This window comes from Dromaius novaehollandiae, chromosome 1 (assembly GCF_036370855.1).
Source record: "Dromaius novaehollandiae isolate bDroNov1 chromosome 1, bDroNov1.hap1, whole genome shotgun sequence".
NCBI lineage: Eukaryota > Metazoa > Chordata > Aves > Casuariiformes > Dromaiidae > Dromaius > Dromaius novaehollandiae.
Genome location: NC_088098.1, coordinates 215,611,508 through 215,633,739, shown reverse-complemented (window position 1 = coordinate 215,633,739; position 22,232 = coordinate 215,611,508). Strand labels below are relative to the sequence as shown.

General features: G+C 43.8%; 1 protein-coding gene across 5 annotated transcripts; it reads right to left on the bottom strand.

The window, feature by feature from the left end:
• Nucleotides 1–1,875: 1,875 nt before the first annotated feature.
• On the bottom strand, nucleotides 1,876–19,800 carry LRRC32 (leucine rich repeat containing 32). Of its 5 annotated transcripts, none has more exons than XM_064505214.1 (4): nucleotides 19,251–19,800; nucleotides 12,138–12,175; nucleotides 10,514–10,604; nucleotides 1,876–5,690 (listed from the first exon to the last, which is right to left on the bottom strand). In XM_064505214.1, the coding sequence occupies exons 3-4, from the start codon at nucleotides 10,598–10,600 to the stop codon at nucleotides 3,750–3,752; spliced, it is 2,028 nt and encodes a 675-aa protein (XP_064361284.1). In that variant the 5' UTR covers nucleotides 10,601–10,604; nucleotides 12,138–12,175; nucleotides 19,251–19,800; the 3' UTR covers nucleotides 1,876–3,749. The 5 variants fall into 5 exon arrangements, with proteins under 5 accessions (XP_064361284.1, XP_064361283.1, XP_064361282.1 ...); XM_064505213.1 differs by lacking the exon at nucleotides 19,251–19,800 and adding an exon at nucleotides 14,304–15,326; XM_064505212.1 differs by lacking the exon at nucleotides 12,138–12,175 and having other exon boundaries at nucleotides 19,123–19,800.
• Nucleotides 19,801–22,232: the final 2,432 nt, after the last annotated feature.

The following is a 22,232-nucleotide window of genomic DNA, read 5'->3' as shown; positions in this document are numbered from 1 at the left end:
CAAGAACACAGAAGCAAATGCTCTGGGGTCCTAAAATGTTAGGAGGCACTGTCTGCTTTTGGTGTCCACAGTGGCTAGTCCAGGGCTGACTGCAGTCCTTGCAGAGAGCTCTGTCACCAGTGGATCTGCTGTTAGGGCAAATAATTCTCCATCGCCATTGTTGTGCCTCATTATTTTTTCTGTTGTCACTATCAGGATGCCTTTGCATAGCAAAGGTAAAGTTAATTCCTGCAGAGAGAAAGGTTGCCAGGGCTCTGCACCGTTTCCACTTAAGTTCTCAAGGGAGGACGTAGTCTGAGTTAAATATCTCCCTTAGGACCTCCACTGAAGATAAGAGGCTCTGGTATTCTGCTGAGGTATTAGTCTTGGCTTTGCAGGAAAGGCTCACACCTTTGCAAGACGAGACTTCACTTTCCATGGATGACCAATGCAGGTCATGACTTGCTGGACTTTTAGGGACCCTCTCTGGGAATGTTTCTAGTGCCTCCAATGCTCATCTGTCATCTGTCTGACCCCACTGCACAGAAACTTTTCTGGGAACAAACCACAGTGTCTGAGTGTAGCAAATCATGGTGGGAAATGTTTGAAGGAGATTTGGTGTCTGAACCTGCCCCATTCAGATAGCTGCAGAGAGGAAGTCACCTGCTGCATGCAACAGTTTTTTAAGAAAAAAAAAAAGAATCTTTGGTTGTTTAGTCCCAGGCAGTGCACTATATATCCCAGAAGGATATCCTCTGGCTTAGTAGCATGAGTTCTCTTTGCAGTAACAGATGCAGCTGCAGGGACTTTATGAAGCAGTAATGAAAGAAGGTGTAAATTTAGGCTACAAAATCACAGTCATAATAGCCTGTATCCTGCCCACCTATTAGGAAGATGGGCTTGACTGGGAGAAAGATGAGTGACAAGTGAGTAGTGCTAGGTTTGATCTTGGATCAGGTATACGTGTGGGCTTCTTGCAGGCACAAAAGTGGCTGGGGGTGACAAGAGTGAGGGCTGTCATCTGTGTCCCCTAAGAGCTAGTACTGGATTTTGAGGAATAAAAACTTGGGGACCTCTCATTTCTCCCTGTTTTCTCCTTCTTTGTTCCTTTATTCATGCTTCCTTTCCCTTTGCTATCCTGCACATTCCTCATCCCATCTACAATAGGGGAATTGGCCAGAGTGGTCTCTTGTCACTTCTCGATCGCATATGCCGCTAGCAGAGAAATCGAAATGAACCACGTTGCACTTTACTCCTGGGGCTTATTCCTCAAGAAATCTGCTTTTGCTCCCATGGAAGTCAATGTGAGTTTAATTAGTCCCAGATGTCTAGTAATAACAAGCACTTCCTTTTTATTCTTTGGGTAGAGCCAAACAAAAGCAGTGTTAAAATTGTTAATTAAATGGGTTTGGCTCTGTCATCAGGTTATTAACTAATTCCAGCCATGGCAGCCAAGCTAATACTGGCTGATGAGATATAATCTTGCTGTGTTCAGCACAAGATGCCTGAACTCAGTGTGTGGCTAAATTAGCCTATGTTTGGACGCACAGGTCCACTTGCTTTCACACCAAGGAAAAGCTCACCGACTTTGGCATCAGTCTTGCAACTAAACCCTGGGACTGCTGCTTGTGCAAACTTTCTCCTGAAAGAATATGAGTGTGAACCAAAGCGTAGTGTTGGCTTTTGTAGGTGTTGGATCAGGCCCTATTGCTGCTAACCCCCAGCACAAATGAATTACTCCAACACCACTTGCCTCAATCTTCAGTTGACTTCCTTGATATTCATTGGTTGCGCTCTTAGATATGAAGCAGCTGTCTCTGCTTCAGGACTAGAAGATTTAAAAAAAAAAGCCTAAGGTGAAGCCTGAACACCATGGAAGAAATAGGAAGACATGACTTTTCATCTGTGGAGTATTCCAAGCTGGTGCTTTAATATATTCACATCCCTGTGTATTTTACAAAAACTTGAAGGTGTTTTTATTGTACAAAATCCCACAATGAAAACTACCAGCCAGTTTCTTACATAACTGCTTTAAAAATAGAACTATACATCCTTTTGTAGTGTGTTAATTTTGACATTCACTAGCTGGAAGAAACAGAAGTGGAGCAGCAATTTGACTCTGAGTTAATTACCTGGATAGGTTTGGGTTAGACCTCTGTTTCTCTTATGTGTCATAACATACAGTTCCTGGCATTAACAGAAACCCTGATATAGCTCTTTTGGAAGCCACTGGACCCCTATAGGATGTGGGCAGGTGTTGGTGAGTTTATTTTTACTTGAAAAGTGTGAATCTGCTATCAGAGTACAGGGCATAACATAACCATTTGCTTTTAGTAACATAATGAGTTGACCATGTTAAACCCATCATAGAATGAGGGTCTACATAATTTTTCATGTAGTCAGTCCTCTTGACCATAATCTCTTTCTGCATAGAGACAGTGGACCTGTAATCTGAATAATGGCCTGGAAGTAGGTTCCCTTTACGTTGTTTCACACTCATATCTTTAAAACACCTTTTCGCTGTCTAATGTCCTGTGACCTATAAAATTAGATACATTATTTTTTTGCATTGAAATGCAACCACATGCAGTGAGTTCCCAACAGTCTTCCTTAGAAATATAAACATATCAGTCCAACGTTAGCTGGTTGAAATTCATTCTCTAAGATTTTTTTTAAAAGCGTTCACCCAAGAGATGAATTTCTTCACATTAAACCCAGTTAAATATGTATTGCACGTGAGGGTCAAATTTCTCCTCTTTGAGTTGAACTGTGGAACTGTGACCTTCAGAGCAGATCTGGGTGACGTAGCTCTGGGTAACAGAGCAGATCTGGGTAACGCAGAGCGCAGCTGTTTCACACCTGAGATTTCTGTTGCATCACTCGCAGGTATTAAGTGACAAGATGGGTGTATTTGGTCACTTCTCTCTCTGGCATCTTGTCCCAGTGGCTGAAGCAATGTCCCACAAGCAAAAGGAGGTATCCAAAGAGAGTTTCCTACGGTTAAAGTCTTTGGTTCCCACGGACAGCTGTGGAATTTCTAAATGGCAGTCATGAACACAACAGACTAGCATGAAATGTGGTTTGCTTGTTTAGCTACATTATTTTTGCTTTGGAATTCACGGGAGATTTGCAATCAAATATAAAAGAGTGCATGACCATATTTTGCTCCGCAGTGGTGTTGGTTTGTATGATTTCAGTTCAAGAAGGGTTAGGAACTGTTTTCTTTTTTTTAACCATTAAGGAAAAAGCAAAGTTCAGACCAAAGTGAAATACCTCATGGAGATGCATCATTTTGTGAAGCTTCACGAAACTCTCCCACCCAGCTGATGTCATCAACTGCCCCAGTGACTGTCATTAAAAAGGTGATTCAGTTAACATGCTCAATTTACAAAATTTCTTTCTATGCAGGTGGCATCAGCAAAATATCTCTGAGTTTAATGAAAAGTTTCAAGATGACAAAGTTTTTTTTTTTCTTTTTTTTGGTCAGATTTAAGTTACTCATCCCTTACGACAGAAGGGCTTTATAGGGGTCTCTGTTACCACTGTATAAACTTTTTAGACCAATCTGCTTGTGAATGAAGCAAGTGCAAAATATGACAAATGCTCCATTCATTCCCACAAGTTAGAGCACTGTAGTTGTGCAGTTCAGGGGAGTTTTGAAACGGTCCTGAAATCCACAGTTAAAAATCAAAGACAATAATTTTACCCTTCATTTCTACACACTTGCAGTGTAGCACCTGATTTCTTCAGTTGTCAAGGCATTGTGTGCACTATGCTTTAAACTGATGGCTAAAGTTCTGCCTGCGGAAGCAGAAAAATGAACCCACTCCAATGATGATCACGGATAACACCAAAACAAATGTTAATATAATAAGAAAGTTGATTTTCTTTAGATCCTCTTTTTCACAGTCTTCTGGTCTAATGTTCCCAATGTGCATTTCTTCCTGGTACCCGAAGTTCTGAGTGTAATGGCATGTTAAGTGCTCTACATTGGGGATCTGGACATTTTTGTTCTGGATCATTGATGAAAGCCAGATGTTTCCACAGCAATTGAGTGGGTTCCCAGTGAGATACAAGTTCTTAAGGGAATTTTCTAATGCTAAAATATTGCTACTCTGTAGCGTACTAAACCTGTTATTCCGTAGGTCCAGAACTTCCAATGGGGAGTCACTACCCCATGTGGGTAGCCAATTCAGCTGATTTTCAGAGAGGTTTAAATGTTTAAGGTGACTAAAACAAGGCAAGTCAATGTTTAATTCTGTCAGGCTATTGCCATGTAAATACAAATACTCTAGAGACCTTTCCAGTCCTGATAGTGCTTTAACTTCTATTTTCAGTCCTGGATTCATGGAGAGATCCAAGATAACCAGGGAAGTCTTATAGAAAGTGTATGCTGGTAGGATGGTCAACATGTTGTCAGCTAGGTACAAGTACTGAAGAGCAGGAGAATCAACAAATGATATACAACCACTTTCCTCTCCAGCAAGTCTTTGCTTAGCCAGTCCTGAGTACATGCTGCAAAGGCTGATATTATTGCTCTGTAGATTAAGCAGTTTGAGGCTAGGAAGACGTGAAAAGATATCAAACTGCAGGGTCTGAAGGTGGTTGTTTTGAATATAGAGCTCCTTCAAATTTGACAGTGTGCCGGCATCGAGGAAAAGGTTCTGCAAAGCATTGTAGCTCAAGTCAAGGATGGTCAGGGAGATCAATGTATTGTCATAAGTTACTGTAAAAGTCTGGAGACAGTTTTTACTGAGATTAAGGGTGTGAAGGGACAACATGGATTCAAAGAACTCATTCGGGATAGATTTGATTTCATTATAACTTAAGTCTAAATATACGAGTTGGGATAAATAAAGAGAACTTTTATTTCTGTTTTGCTTCTGATCAAGAAGATGAAAAGATGCATCTAGCCAGTCTTTCTCCATATAGTCCATTTTATTATGAGGGGATTCATCAGTGAGCTGAATTAAATTCTTTGATAAATTCAGAGTTACCAGCTTGTTCACCTGGGGGAAGACTGGGAAGGCCTGCAGTTTGTTTTCACTAAGATCCAAGCATCTTAAGCTATACTCATCCTCTGACTTTGTGGTATGGAAGGTCTCAATGCTATTCCTGCTAAGGTCAAGTACCTCCAGCTGCCTGAGGCTGAAATCAGAGATGCAAGTAATTGAATTCATGGAGAGATTCAGTTTGGAAAGGTTCGCTAGAGTCTCAAAAGCACCTTCTTCTATTTCCATGATGATATTACTCTGGAGATCTATCTCCAGAAGACTGGGGGATCCCTGAAACATCTGCTGTGATATCATTATAATACTGTTGTCTGCCAAGGAAAGATACTGCAGTGCTGGAGCTTCGTTAATGAAATACTCAGCCATCCCATTGTAGAGACTGTTGTGGGACAAGTCCAGTATTTCCACCTTGGGTAAAAGTCCAATCCCTGCTGTCCCATTCTGAGCAAACTCATATAAATGGTTGTTGGCTAAATTTATTTCCCGCAATCTCGTCATGTGTGCAAAGACTCCGGGCTTGATGAAGCTTATCTGGTTAGAGCTTAAATCCAGGCACTGGAGGGAAGTATAAAATGATAATGGCATTTCAGGGATACTTTGAATCAGGTTTCCGGACAGATCTATTTTGTTTACATTCAGATGGAGCTCATGAGGGATTTGGTGAAGGTCTTTGCTGTGGCAAAATGCCTGCATGTTTGCCTGCCAGAAAAAGAGAGAAAAGGGGTTGTCACCTGAGAAATGAACAATAGCATTTCATGACATATAAATAAAATAACATCCAACACCCATTCAAATTCTTCTTTTGAAACATTGGTCATATTATTTTCTTTGAGTGTTCAGACAACAAACACAAGTCTTAACACTTCTTTGCAACTAACAGTTAGTACTCATTTCATTTTAAAGACACTTCTGCCTTAGACTAGTAGAGAGTTTTTTTCTGCATGGGATACCTGCTATAACTTTGTCTATGTCTCTCCTATATAAATAAACCTACTTGAGAGGAGAACTGGATCAGTGGATTATGGAGATCTAGTATCCAATATTATATCTGAAAAGAAACTCTCTAAAGAAATCACCTAGCCCAACCTTCAGCTGGTATGAGAAAGTTCTCCTTTTTTCACCTTTCTCTCAGGCTTATTTTAGTAGTCCCAAGTGAAGACATTTTTCCTTCTTCCCTTTGCAGTCCAACACTGTTTCCTCACTTCTGTTCTGATGTTTAATTTTCTCAACTTCATCCTAAACCACTGTAACAGATGTTGCAACTTTTACTTGCAGTAGTAAGTAGTACTTAAAAAAGGTAGGATAGCTCCCAAAGCAAACCATGCAGAAACATGTACATAATCTAGCATACAAACACCCTGCATTTTTAACCAAATGAATCCTGCAACTACTCAAACATTTCTGATGCAAAACTCTAAGGTCCTCCAGTTTTTCCCATCTGCATTTATCCTTTTCCTAAGGCAACAGTTCCCTTCTCCTGGCATGGGAAGCATACCTTCTGCTGCTGTCCATAAGAAACATTTGTGATACAGGAGGGAAGGGACATATCATGTAAAGCCACCTTTTGAGGAGGGAAAAGCTGTGATGTGCAATGGGCTTGCGCTCTGTCAGGCCACTTTTTGGCAGCAGGGTAGAGAAGAACTCAAGTGTCAAACTCAAATTCATCTCCTAGATGAAGTTGGAGGCTTCATTGCAGCTAGGACTGAATCTGTGTCCAGAGCAGAATTTGGAGTGTATGCTCATAAGGAACATTGGAAACGTCAAGATAATCACCCTTGCATAAATGTCAGGCCGTATTTTGTTGTTAAGGAGAACATATAACAGCAGGAGGAAGTGGAATGCAAAAGGCTTAGGCAGCATTTAATTTACTGAAGGAAAACTCTCATTATGAATGTATATGGGTGACCGGGTCATGTACTGTTTATAGAAAGATCAGAAAGAAAAGAAAGAAAAGAAAGAAAAGGTCTGTTGAATCTTAACTTCTGTTGAGAAGCAGAATCCATATTCCATGACGCAAAGCTTTGTATTAGCTTTTCTGACTTAAAAAACAAAGCAAAACAACAACAAAAAAAACCTGTCTTCAAAACATCTGTTTCATGCAAACCTCTAGGTGAATGAACTGGCAGGTCTGTTTAGGAGAAGCTGAGTAGTAGCCAGGATTTCATGAATCTCTTTTGCATTGTGTGAGTTTTGGGGACTGCACATGAATGCACCAGAGAAACTTAACAGCACATCCAAACTCTGGATATACACAGACAGCTCTGCAGTCCTTCCCATGATACTTCTTGATCCCGGATAGACAGCCTATTAAAATCTGAGTCCCCTCCCTTTTTCCCTCCAGTCTACTCAGATCTCCCCCAGCTAAAAGAATTAGAAAACGAGAGAAGGGAATATTCTGGCTTCCCCCAGCCATTAGTTCTTTCCTGCAAGGCCATTGTAGAGTTACTCAGCTTGAGCTAAAAGGGACAAAAAGATGGGTTAAGCCCAGAGGGCCAAAGAATATAGCAGGAAGGCTCATTTTGTCCAGTCTGAGGAAGAGGGAGAAGTCAGAAAGATGCAAAAATCTGAAGTAAAACAGAAGCAGCTGTTTTTTAGCCCAAGACAGACAACAAATTTCTTCCCACACTTTGAGCCAGAGCTCTACAAGTGTTGAGCACCCTCTGCTCCCTCTGGGCACTCTGCACCATAGACAAGGCCTGATCCAAATCCCGTCGACATCAGGCAGCTGGTTTCCACCGATGTCCCTGAGGGTGAGGTCAGCCCCAGTTCACCTTGCAGGATTAGGCCTTTACTCTGCGTGCGCTGAACCCTCCGAGTGATAAAAGGATGATAAAATCTATACCTCCCACTGTCTGCACTTTCTTCCTATAACATTTCCCCTCCCATTTTTCTGACTTTCATTCCTTTTCACTGACTATTTTGATCCTCGCTGTATTTCTTATCTCATCAGTTTTGCACTGTGTTTTCTCCCCCAGGGCTCAAACTACATTAATTTTGTTCTCATCAACACTAGGAAGAAAAGATGAAGCACATCTCCATGGGACTGAGCGAAGAGCATCTGCTTGTGTATGTGTATCTCCCCTCTTCCCCCCGTAGCCCAGTGGGTTGGCAGCTTGAGGCTCGAAAAAAGGTTTTCATCTGTCTCACGTTCCCACTTCATCAGCTCCGCCAGCGCTGTCACCAGTTTGTTTAAAGCCCACTGGTAGGAGGCACTTTGGGTGGAGAGCGCTTGGTCCATCCGGTGTCTGGTTCCAGTCAGGTGCTGCCCTGAAAACTGGCCCCACAACCCTAAAGTTGTGGATCATTTGGATTTTGACTCCAGCTTGGTGGCTCAGCCCTGGGTGGATGTTGTCATCCACCTCAGCAACAGCCCTGCAAACGAAGCAGCTGGATCCAAGCTTCTCACTTGTTGTCCCGTATCAGCTTGTGATTGTTTGAACCAAAGAATTTGAGCAAGAGCCACTTGGCACTGACTTGCACTCGCTAGGAGTCCGTGTCTATTCTCCAAAAGAGCTACACGGGTAGAGGCTCAACTGCACGACCAAATTATAGCAATTTACCAAGGTGTCACATATCGGCTAACCTGTGGTAACTGGTTATGCATCCTTGCACTACCTCAATGCAAAGTAATGAACAGTTAACCACAACCTCTTCTCTTGTATGAAGTATTTGGAAGCTCCTTCCTTGTCAGGTAACATGACTTGTAGGAACAAGTTTCTCTGGGAGGTAAAACATGAACCAGTGGGAACCTCTCTCCTTGCAAAATCAAGTGAGCTAGGTTGAACCTCTTTCCTTGATAGTTAAGCTATGTCTTATTCTCTCGGAAATGGGTAGATTGCTGACAGCCACCTTGGCTCAGCAGATGTGTAATAACTTGTTAAATCAGTGCAGCTCACTCCTGCATCAGGGTTGTGATATGGATTGTTTACTTTCTGAAACCTCTTTGACAAGGCTTTGGTTTAACAAAATGAACACCAGCAGTAGTCAGAGAAGGGTACAGGTTTCTGACTCATTCACCTCCAAAAGATCTGGGATGAAAGTTTCCATTTCTGATCTCTTGCTATTTTAAAGGTGTCACCACAGAGAAAGTAACATGTAGAACAGCGAGACAGTGATGAAAAATCATTCCGTGAAATAACAGGGACTCCCAGTGGGCTTGTCAGCTAACTCAGTAGCTTTCTCTTTCTTTAAGCTGAGTGGAAACGTGTCTGGATTTATACCCTCCTACTTTCATTGGACCAAGTGTTCAGAAAACAAGGTCTAGAAAAGCTCCATTGAAATTAGCAGTGCTGAGCTATTAATTTGTATCAGGTGAGAATCCCAGTCACTGACTACAGAGCGTTTTCCCTTGGTACTGAATTTATCCCAGCCTCATTGCATACAACCTTGGGTTTTTGGCCTGCACGGTTGGCCTGCCAAAAGCAGTTTACGGTGGAGTTGTGGAAACAAGCAAATTTTTACTTCTCAAGAATCAGCCTGATCTGTGACCCATCAAGAAATGGGACAGGGCGAATCTCCTTGGATTTTTGCGTGTCTCACCCTGAGTTCATGTGACTGTGATACATGGGATCCAAACTATCATGTTTACAGTGGTTTCATCAGTCTTCCCTCTCCAGCCAATGAACGGAGCTACCCAGTCACCTTCCCAAGATCTTTTTATATATACTAGGTCTTAATTTCTCTGGAATTCAGGAAGTGCAGTAATACAGCAGGGTGGGCAGGAATGGAATGAGTCCCATAAGGGAGATTTGTACAGCTAGCAAATTATTTTTTTTCCCTATTTTGGAAATTCTTGGGGATTTGTGCTGAACAGCTTCAACATTCAAAAAAATAGATAAGTATTTTTAAATGGCCTGTTACTGTCAGCAGCGCTGGGATAGGGAAGGGAGCGAGTGAACACAAGCTCAGCTGTGAAGAACATTTACAGTATTGTACCCGGCACATGCAAAAATTCAAGAGACAAATTCTATATGGGAGCCAGAGGCTTTGTCACTTTGCGTACCCCCAGATGAAATTAGGAACAACCCCACTGGAAGCAATGCTGTAGCAGGGCAGAGGAGATCAGACTCGGTGTCGTTACAAAAGGAGGACTGATATGGACATATTTCACAGAAGATGCTTTATTGAAATTACAATGTGACTTAAGCCTAATATAAAGAAGTAGAATTTAGGTCTAAGTTCTTTTTCTGTCTCTGTTACAGATCCTCTGTACAGTCTTGGAGAAATCAGGTCCTATTTCTGTCAACCAATTCCCCCTCAGAAAAAATGGAGACAATAATCCTTCTGTTTTCCCACACTTTATGTGCTGTTGCTATGGTAGGGAACAGATGCTGCTTGGGAACAGTCTGCAGAGCATCCATTAGCTGAGCAAAGCCCACCTTTGCATCCAAGGAGAGGCTGGTCTTGGAGGGTACCTTGGGTTTCCCTTCGCAGGGACCTCAGTTATTGCTACAGGGCCTGTAACAAGGGGGTCCCCACTTTATCCGGGATCTAAAGGGACCTCGATAGGGAGATACGCTTACCACTTCACAGGATGTCCCCTCTGTGGGCCGATAGTTGGAGATCCCTCTGTTCACCACTGCCAGGAAGAAGATGATGTACAGTTTCATGGTTCTGCAGGGAAAAGTGATCGTGGTTAGACTGCAAAGTGAACACAGCAGTCAGCTCATGCAGGCATGCAAAAGCCAGAGCCAGAACATCATCTGGCATGGAGAGGCACGTATGCGGTGCAATAAATTAACCCACCGACATACCTTCAAGCCTAATGGGCAGAAGAGAGATTTATATGAGGACTTGAAAGGTCCAAGGCATTTCACGGGATTTCACTGGTGTGATTTGAGCTGCTACCTGAATGGTATGCAGGTCACCCACCCAAGTCCACGTGCCCAAGTGTTGTGTGGCATCATGAAGGAAAACAACCACTGAAGAGAGAGTTACCTTCCAGAGCCACCTCTCTCTATATATAGGGTACTTTTAACCAGGCTGGAGTTTTGGGGTGCCAAGTCCTGACCGAAGGGAATGGGTGCCACTAAGAAACAACAAGTACTGGGAAGAGTTTCCACAAATTTCCACTGCTCTCATCACAGAGCTTTTACATGCTCATTAGCCATAGCACATCCAGATTTGATAGGCTAATATAAACAGCTTAAATCATGGACTGAGAACTTTCAGTTCAAATCTTATTTTTCCATTTTATACATCCCAGGTATGGACAGACTTTTAAACAGATTTGAAAGCAGATGCCTTAGAAAGAGCACAGATATTAAATGGAATGAATTTGTTTGAAATGAAGGATTCGTCAGAGAGTTTAACTCTTTGGAAAGTACTCGAAAGTATAACATAGAATTAGCGGTGAACAGAGCAGGCAGCACTGGCAGGCTTGTTGCTGAGCAGCTGGAGAGAAATGCTAACAAGACTACATGTGTCTAGGTAGATGCTAATGAGATCTCTGAGTTCAAGCATCAGACTTCAATGTCACAACAGGTAACTCAGGAACAACAAAGGAAATATTTTTTCAGGAGGAGATGAGGCTGTGCGTTTCTCTCTCAAGCAGGCTGTTCACCAGCAAAGAAGTAGTTCAGACCACTGAGTTTCAGCCCCAAGGCTGTTGAAGGGTCATTTAGCTTTTAACAAACAATTCTCGGAGAGGGGAAAATTTAGCAACATAATGTTTAAGATATACAAAGCACAGCCCTGTGCAGCTGGAGGTGGCGAAGCCTTCAAGCTGAAGTGATCAAACAGGGAGAGTTCAGACTCGTAGGCAGCACCCTGGCAAAGGGCTATCAGTGGAGAAATCACAGGCACAGGGACAGTACCTCGCTTAAAGCGAATAGATTTTATCAAAGCTGTGGATGTTCCTCTATCATGAACACCACCAACACAAGCTCTAGAGATCACCTGCTTATTATAGCCTCTATTACAAACATGCTGACCTCTGCCTATGTTTGTATGGCCTCTTGCAGGCAGATCTGGGTTGGTCCTGCCCACATCCCAAAGCGGTGAGACAGATGCCAGGTCTCAACAGGAGTCCATGCAGCAGTGCTTAATTATCACTGCTCTTGAGTCTTTCCAGGAGCAAGCCTGCATCCAGCTAGCTCCAAAGCCAATCTCACTTGCATGTGCCTCCAAAAGGCCATGTCAACATACCATTACTCAGCATCTTCCACCCACAGAGCATCACGAGGCTGGAAGCAAAAGAGAAAAGATGGAATTGTTCCCAGCTGGTGGAGATCCCTCTGCTTAGTCACTGCTTGAGGGATGCACTTCCACAGAGCATGGTGATTGCTGAACAGATTCACCTGGAGATGAAGTCTCCATGGGGCTCCCCCAGCTCAGCCCCATTCAAGGTGGGGAACCTGACACCCAGGGACATCCGTTTCTGCTAGTTTCAGTCTCAGTTTCCCTCTCTCTAAAACAAGCATGAACATGCTCATTCTCAAGCCTTTTAATTATTGTTTGCAAAATGCTCCAAAATCTTCCTGTGAAGGGAGGAACTGCTGGTACCACCATCTATAATGTCTTTGGTGTTCCCCCTCTGTTACACACTCCTGGGGCCTACAGGGAGTGGATGCTTGTGGACTCTGAGCAAGGAAATTTGTCCATGGGTGGAGGAGAGGATGACTTCTATCATTTGGGTATTAGCTTGCTAGAACTGAGAAAAGACAAACATATTGGTGATGTGTGATTTTTGAAGGCTTTACTCAGAACACTCAAAAGGAAATTATATTTAAATCCAATGAAATAAGATGACAAATTCTCCATGGATATTACCCACAACAGGGCACCACCCTAATGGACAATGTGTGTCCCATGCTGTCTGCAATGTCTACTCTGTCACACTACCAGTGCAAAAAATGGTCCCTTTGTTTCTTAAATGATAGCCTTGGCACACTCCAGGGTTTTAACAAGTTTTGAAACGTCATAAATTCATAAAGCAACTGGAAAAATGATATATTTCCAACCATGAACATGACTTCATGGCTTGTTGTATAAGGCAGATCCATAGCAAGCAAGGAATCTGTCCCTCTGGGCATTTCTAAGGTGGCTGTCACCCTGGAGCCCCAAAGTACTAGAACATGATGATCTCTTCCTCAAAATATTAGACCACATGGACTCAGTCCAGAGGAGGGTAAGCCACTCCTTATAGTATGGTTCTACATCCACGCCTGTGGAGATTCCCTTCCCAAGGTCATTTTCAGCTTAGCTGCCCAACTGCAGAGCTTTTCCTGCTTAGGTTTTCTCCAGACAACTCTCTTGACCATGCATCCTGCTCGGCACTATCTTGTGTGTCCAGCACCACGTCCCCCTCCTCTCTCCCCTCCCGGCAGGTCTCAGCCACGTGCCACCTTTGCCCAGTGCAGCATGTAGGGCTCAAAGGAGCCCACTGACCTCTTGTGGTTTAGCATCACGGACCCTTTGCTGTCACAGGTCTTCACATCAGAGGTGCATCCCAACACATGGCACGGTACGGTGCTGGCTCCCGTGCCAGGAAAGAGTGGATGCTAGTCAAGGCAAAGAAGCCTGCTGAGCACAGCAGCTGCCTGCTTGCATGGGGCTGATGGCTCTCACCTTGACTTCCAGCACCTGTCTGGGAGCAGCAAAAGCTGCAGCTCAACCTAAAGGAGCTTTTATTGCTGTGGGGCTTCCACCAAGTTGAAGCAGCTTCATTCATCGTGCCAGTTTGCTCACATTGTCAACTGTGATAAAAATGCCAGCATTTCTCACAGCTGAACTGAGCTTTGAACCATGTTTAATGTCACAGCTTTCCATTACAGTTTGGTAAAATTACCCAGCCCCATTCACAGTTGAAAAATGCAGGTGGTTTCAGTGACTCTACCAAGGAGTCTTAGCAAGCGGGTAAAATATTCTGTCATTTAGAAAAAGCATGGTACCCAGGCAGTGTCACTATGTCCCTTTAACAGATGGGAGGGCACAAGCAGAGGAGAGCAGTGATTTGCCACAAGACACATTTGAAAACCATGGTAGAACTAGGATTTAATCTCAGCTTGTCGAGTTCCCACACTAGAACAAGATCTTCCCCCATCTCTTTTATAGTATTAAAATTAAAAAATAAAAAATAAATGACATTTGTAGCCAACAACAGCAGCAGCTTCCAATTTTTTCCCCAAAGTATTTTTTTAACTGCTTTAGACAACTTATAGTGAAGTTATTCTGTGCCAAACAGAGGTTAAATAAAAGCGAATACACAAAACACAAACCAAACTCCCCAGGGTCTGATCCTTCTTCAGACAAGACACTTTGTTTCTGTGTTAGTGCCTGCATTGTTAAAAAGAGTGAATATTTCACGTTTACCTTGTTTCAAGGGTTTCTTGCATCCCCATGCACTGCTTATCATGTCTTTGAAAAGCATATCCAGGTCTTCAAAACTGATTCACTCCTGGCACCGATGAAACTGTTCTTCAGCTTCACATTCACCCATTCAGGATGCAAAGCGGCTTACTCGCAGCTTTAGAACTAAGGCATTTTGAGGGAAATATCCTTATTTGGGACAATGTCTGCTTTAAATTATGTTGCTTGTCTTCCCTCTGACTCCTCTCCGGGCTCTTGCTGGGTCCTAGGCACCGCTGCGCTCTGAACAAAGCCAGCTACTGTACGACATCCTGCAATCCTCGCGCGGGACAGGCGTGCGTCGCAAAACAAGGGGATTTTGACACAGAAATGGGCAGGATCGGGCCCTGGGTTTGCTCAGAGGAATAAGTGACTTATCGTTGCCGGTTGCATTGTTTAACTCCGTGCGCGGTGCAGGCGGCGTGTTTACTTTAGGGTTTTGTGTCCGCGCGTCACATTCCTGAAGCGTTGCAGCCCTCCTACCCCTCCACCTAAATCACTATCATGATTATGAAAATGGCATTCAGGGATTCGAGGTTTCAGATTCACTGTTGATAAATAGAAAGCCCACAATCTCGAAATCTTTCCTGGAAGACATAACCCCTTTTTTTAGTAACAGTCCCACTAGTCCAAGAGTGCGATACCAGCCTGATGGAAGGATTGGGATTTGGTGTCAGCTACCGTGCACCTGACTTAAAGTACCTGTGTGGATTTCTTTGGGGTGATGAAGGAATTAGGGAGATTGATACGAACAAAGAAAGAGGAGTCTGAACGTCTGGATGAGATGTTTAATTTTTGGCAATGAGTACACAGTGTTCAACCTACCAGACCTGCTAGTAAAAATTCCTATTGCAGAGGGACACTTTCATTAGGCAGAATATGATTTCAGATTGCCTGTGAGTTCAGCTCTTTATTTATTATTTTGTGCTGCCCTCTAGGGCTGGAGCAGCTGCCTAATTGTAAGTTTTCTCAGCTCATTTTCCTAATAAAGACTTGCTTCTGGAAAAACTGTCATTGCCCTGATTTCCCCATATCTGTTTCCCAACCTTGCAAGCCTGAATTGCTGCAATGCACTTCTCCTGTGGTTGAGTTAACATGCCAAAGAACGAGGCTTTTATCATCTTGTCTGCTTTGCAATGCACCCTGAACATGCGAGACGTTAAGTGCTACGAAGAGACAGTTGTACATGTGGGTGGGAGAGGGTGTGATTAGGTGCAAGGGATAGAAAAACTCGTGTTTAGCTCTCAGAAAAACTGTCTATCAATGAGATTAACACAATCTGGACAGGTTCCCCCTGGCTGGACTCTCATCAGACTAGTTTTGATCAGCTCGCCCTAGCATGTATGGTCTTAAGCTTTCGTCGGTGGGAGCTGGCCCCAGCACTGTTTCTTTACTCAATCACTTTGGCGTGCTCCCTAGACACAGCCCTCCATCTGCTACCCCCTTGGTGGAGGCAGGAAACTCACGTTGCAGCTGTACTTGGCCCCCAGGATCGCTGCGGAGTCCAGAGGTTTAAATGCCTTTTGGATGCTCTGGATTTATCGTCCAGCTCGTCAGCAGCATGTGATATCACTTGCAATGCGCAGCGACTCTTGTTGGGAAGCTTTCGCAAGGAAAACCTCAAATATCTGAGGTCTTCAAGAAAAAAAGAAAACACATAATCTCTGGTGAAAGGACATTTTGATTTGATTTAGATTTGGATGTGGAATGCAAATATCATGCCTGTAAATAAGGAGTAGCGAATGTCTTAAATGATTGCAGTGTCACATTTTCCTGCACCTGGATGTTCAGAGCAATTTGTTTTGTGAGGTCAATGGGAAGTTTGGATTCACAGGGGAAAAAATAGCAGGATTTTTGTTGGTGGTTCTTTTTTAAAAAAGCTATATCAGTTCCTTGAGCTGATTTACTGAACTACCAAGCAGCCGTGCCAGCTGAACTGCGTGGGTGAGCCTGGACAGAAAGAAATGACAAAGTGAGAGGGAAGGGCGTCCACCGATCCTGCTGCTCAGGACTTTGCCCCATTGAAATTGTGACCTCAGAGACACACCAGCCATGCTGGGAAAAGCAAGTGGTTTTCTCACTGTCTCTGTCCTTTCCCAAGAGGAATCCGAAGGGAAAAAGTTTCAAAGACTCTGAAACATTTGGTTGGCTTCTCATTTTCCATATTTTCATGCTTGCTCTTCTGGACTGGGCTGCTCAGCACTTTACATTGTAAAGTGCCGTTGAAATATGAACTTGGTGCATGCTTGGTACCAGGGCTATAGAGCAAGGGCCATCTCCATCAGACAGGCTGGGTCTTCTTCATCAGGTAGATGGAGAAGCAAGCTCTCTCGCCTGCTTCCATCAGGCAGTGAGGGCTTTCACACCCTTCTGATGCCAGAGGGTTTTCAGAGCACCTGCAGCTCTGTGAAATCAGACCCTTACTGGTTTTCCTGCGGTCTCCTCAGATACCACTGCCTGCTTAGCTCCTGCTGAAGTTCACGCCGGCTCCAGGCAAAGCCAGCTGCACCAAGAGGGGCAGCACTGGGTCCCTCTGCCACCGCTGGCTCTCAGTCTCTCCCCACAACAACCCGGGATAGGAAGGAAAAGCAAATCCCAGCGGTCGGCTCTCATGAGACTGTCCGTCATCTGCTGCAGATTCCCAAGGGTTTCAGATAAACAAGAATATGTCTTGACGATTATGTGATTTGAACCTCCAGACCTTTTGGAGTCTGTCCATCCCTAACGTTGCTGCTTTCTAAGGCACTGCTTTTGGGCTGAGCCCTGTGTCGAGCAACATGAATCAAACTCTCCAGAGAAATAAAATAAACTCCCCGCTTAGAAATAGGTCTGAACTGCAGGGGCAGGAGACGGGGTGGGTTTTGCTCCCTTGGACTGGAATAACTCCCTGGTGATTCATCCCACCAGGAAACATTAATATCAGCCCTATCAAAAAATAAACAATCCATGCCATCCTCAGCCAACGCCATCAGGAAGGAGGCACATCTGCAGCTCCTGGGACCTCCCAACATCTCCAGGAGTTCCCCCTCCAGGCTCAGCTCACTGGTGCTGTCTGCACAGTGCAGTCTCATGGTCCCAGCAGGACCACTGCCGTGAGCAGATCCAGCCTCCTGGCTCTCCAGTGTCAAGTCTACACATCAAAACTGCAACTCCTACACCTCATGTATCACCAGTTTTACCCAGATCAGGGCTTTCTTCCTGTCTTTTCAAGCTGCTACCTTCCTTCCTTTCACACAGTCCTCTCTGCATGCACTTCTGTCAGGCCAGGCAACCAACGGCATTTCCCCCCAACAAAAAATGATCCAGAGGACATTAGCCTTTCCAATCCACTTGGACAAAAAAAAAAAAAAACATATAGTTTAGCCAGTTCCCTGACTTTATTCGCCTTTTCTCTACTCCTTTCTCCAGGAGAGAAACTGAAAATAAATGAGAATACCACAAAGTCCATTATGCTGGAGACTTTATAAGAGAGCATTTGGGCAAGAGACAGCAGTAGATAAGAAAAAGAAAATACTTCAGTGTACAAAACCAGAAATGAACTGGCATTTTAGGATGAAACTAAATGAAATATTTACCCTGGAAAACAAAATTCCTAGAAAAAAATTCAAATCTGGGAAACAAACAAGAACGTTTTCTCACCAACTTAATCTATGCACAGCAAAGACAGAGAAAAACTCATTTTTAAATCCACACTTTTTTCCTTTAACTGCAGGTGGATTCAGTCTTTAAGAAAAGATATACTCAATTCATATGATCCAACAGGAGATAAAATGAAGCAAGGAAGTTTATTTCTGATATATTCGACTTAAATGTTACTGAATATCCCTCCTGTGAATTATCCATCATTCTGTTAGTAAAAGGCCAACCACTGATCTATTCACTAAGCTGTAACTATCTGCTTTAAAAGGAGAAGACTGTTCATGAATTTTTGTTATTGAAAATAAAAGATTCTCAGCATTTTAGAATAAGGTCATTTTAAAGTTGAAATGATTGTATTTTAATAAAAAAAATCAAATTTCCACTGTTGTTTAGCTTTGGCTTTTATTCAAGGGAAACACACTTGTACTTTTATGAAAAACACAACAGGGTTTGGCTTTAGAAACTTATCTTTGGCTCTTATATAAGCTGGGATTTTCTAGGACTTTAGAATTTCCAAATATTGTGTAAACATTAATTCCTCGTGAAAACAGTGCAGATGCAGCAAAATAGCTACTATCAGCAAGTCATCATTCACCCAAGGTGAGATCCAAGCTGTCAGGATCTTAAGAGTCGAAAAAATAACTCTGCTGTCTCACATCTCCTGCTCCAGCAAGGAGAGTCCAATGACAGCTTTAATAGTGAGAAGACCAGATGATCTCGGTAGTACTCTGTTCATTTTACACGGGGACTGTGTGATTTGCCCAAGGCTATATTAGGAGTCAGTGTCAGAGAGCTTGGTTAGCAGCATTTAATCAGTGCACAATACTGATATTTCTGCAGCGCTCTTGGTTCATAGCTCTGTAATTCAGTAACACCATAAATAGACTAAAGTCCTGCAAAGAAAGAAAAAAAGTCTGCCCATCTTCTGTTGCTGTTAACACTGAGAATAATAACAAAGAAGGAATATGATAACAGCATTATTATAAACTAACCAGAGCCTCCTTAACTTAAAGGATCTAAATCACTGTAGTGCAAGTCCCTGATGAATTAAATATACAGCCATGCAGATAGAGCCATTTACATAGTGCGTTTAGGCAGTTCCTCAGCCTGTTCATAAACACAGTATATTTTATTTATACAGTACCTTCCTCATCTGTGCTATTTTTAAAGGCTGCAGCTCTTAGTCACCGAAGCCCCGCTCGCTCTCGCAGGCGAAAGGCAGCCAGCTCGACTTTCCAGCAGGCTCCCGGTTTCACACGTTTCTCCACGTACCTGCTCTGTGGCTGGAGGAGGAGGTTTCCCCTCTGCTTGCAGCCTTCTGCCTCCCGGACTCTCCCAGCAGCCTTTCCAGCGAAAGCTGAGGAAGAGTTTCCTTGGGGAAGTCGTACCTCTGTTGCATGCCAGCTGACTAAAACTCTGCGAGCTCAGAGAGAAGTTTGAAGTCACAGAGAAAAAAAATACTCCCCATAGACTGGTCCTTGAATTCATTCCTTCGCAGTCATGAGCTCTTATATATTCCCAGGCTCCCATGAGCACGTGAATACATACCTCCGTAATAGTTTTAAAATGTGTGTGTCCTCTGCTCTTCTCTTTATTTTCCATTTCGTTCATTCAACCTTGGCTTATTTCCTGCAGTGTCTCAGCTGGTGATTACGCTCCTCTCGTATTGACACATGAAACATTCTGTGAATACCATAAAAAACCCCTCTGCAGGCTTCGGTGACATATGTTGTCTCTCAAGTTCTCCATGTCTGTCCTACAGATGTGAGTGTGTGCTTTAAGCTACACGTACTCCCAGGTACGCTGGGGCAGTGCAGGCTGGTGCTTAGGCTGGGGTAAATGACAGCAACCGAACTGAATCCAACTGCGGTGGATTTACACTGGTACAAAGCAAAATCGGTCCCTTCAGGGCTACAGTCTCAGCTTCTGTAAATTGCACATGGAGTAGTCGAGGTCGGAGGGGATCCCCGGTCCAACCTCCTGCTCAAGCAGGGCGAGCTAGAGCACCTCCATTAAAACGTGAGCCCTAAACTCCAGCTATCGAGGGCTGTGTAGGATGGGGTGTGAAGAAACGGGGTGTATCTGACTGAAGTGCCACAGTAGGGTAAATATGTTGCTTCAGGTAACCCAGCTAGCTCAGGTGTCTCTGTGCGGCACAGCAGTGTGATGCCCAGATGTACCCTTGGGGGAGAGGATTAATTCAATTTAATGCTTGAATGGGTAATGGCATAAATGCTTTCTGAAAGGAGCTGGGTCAGATTTTGATTTCTTTTTCTTGGGTGCCAAATGCCATTTCACTTCAGAAGCATTGCTCTTGTGTGAACTGCTGGGAGACCTGAGCATCATCCACGTTGTCGTCTTCTGCTTAGAAGAAGTGCCCTGACGCCTAGGCTGGCGTCCACTGGTTCCACGTCTTATTTTGCAGGAATAAACCTCTAATGTGGTTTTGTCAGCTCCTGGCTGGATCCAGGATGCCTTAAGAACACATTAAGTCTTGGATCCATCAGCCAAGACCCCTCAGGCCACCCCACCCCACCCTGGGAAGGATGGCTGCAAACCTCCCACCTTTTCCCCTGCGAGTGCACGGGGAGATTCCCCTTGCCGTTGCTAACATACATCTATGGCCCCGCACGCGCGTACCTAACAGCACAAACAGAAACCTCCACCGAGACAGTGCGCTGTGCACACGGGGAAGGATGTCACACGTAGGTGACGGATGTTAGTCACGCTGCTTCCCCAGCTAATGGAAGGCACCCTGACGTGCCGGGGGTGTGCGCGATGGAAGGACAAAACCCGTCGGAGGAGATGTTTGGATGCAGCAATGGGCATTTTTCCCTCTGAGGCAGCAATGGACAAGCACAAGGTGAGACAGCTCTGCTGCAGAAAGGGGCCCTTTGGACCATGATATGAAACAGCAACAATTTTCACTAAAAAGGGGGTGCTGACTCCCCTGCCCTGGAGAACCTCCCTTCTGCCCTGTTTTCCTGGATCCACTCAGTAAAACCAGATAAAAGCCATGTCCTTCTCATTCCATGTGCCAAGCAGCTTAGTGGGTTCTGCTAAACATATGCTGGGTTCCAGCCCAGAGGCCTTTGCTTCTCTGCAACAGGCTACTGATCATTTTGTGTAGCACATGAGCTTTTGTGAGTCAGAGTTATTTCAGATCTGTAACATATTTGGAGACTTTAGATGAAAACATCTACAGATGTGCAAGATGTGGTTAGTTAAATATCACAGTAAATATATTTTGCACATGTTGTTGCAATAAGTATGTATCAAGGGTAATAAATTTAATAGTAACAAGTACATAATAAATAGCAGTAAGAATTTTATTATTGCAATAGCTATACATATGTCTGTGTACATAAGTGTACATGTATATATGAATACTTATTAAAGGCCAAATCACTTAACAATTAATAATTGAAAGATTTTTCATTGATTTTTCTTGGCAACTAAAGAAGGTCCTATGGAGAAGCTTGCTTGTGTGCAGCAGTCCCAAAATCTTATTAATATCCTCAGAACAGCACCTTCACAGGACATCGTGTACCTTGAATTCTCCCTCAGTACGGAGATGAATGTCACTTATTTTTATAGGACTTCATGTACTGGAGCTCCTGTTTTACAGAAAATAAAGCCACCCCCTTAATAAATGTTACCTCTGACAGCAAGCTGCTGGGCATCGCCTTGGGCCTCTGACAGTAATGCTGCTGTTCCAAGAGCATCCTAAGCAATAACAGCTCACGTCAGAAATGTTTTTTCCTCTAATGTATATCAATCCCCTGAAAAACAGGATAGGGCAGTACCACAGTGTAAACTCTAGGCTCTGAAAGCCATAAGGCCATGGCAGCCCTGTGCAGCACCTGAACTAACTGTCCTTCATCTTTTCGTCGTGTGGCACCATGCCTAGTACATATGGCTGCATTGCTTGGTTTGGCGTGAGCTTGACGTTGTTCTGTTGACGTATACCTCCACCCAAGCTGAAACTCGTCTCTATTTCATGCTAGCTTACTTGGCTGGGACACAGGAAGAGCTCACCAACGCACAAGGACGTATTATGTCACCTCCTGTCACCATGCCCACCTGATGGCTAGCTTGTTGTCACAGCAGCCAAGGCTGGAGGAGAGCTGTGGACTAATTACTTAGAGAAGTGGGTCCAATAGTATTTTCCAAGTGGTGCATTGCATATAGCAAAGAAATCCATTGCGGAAAGGATAAGTGAACCTCCTGAAGACAACAAATTTCAACCTCATA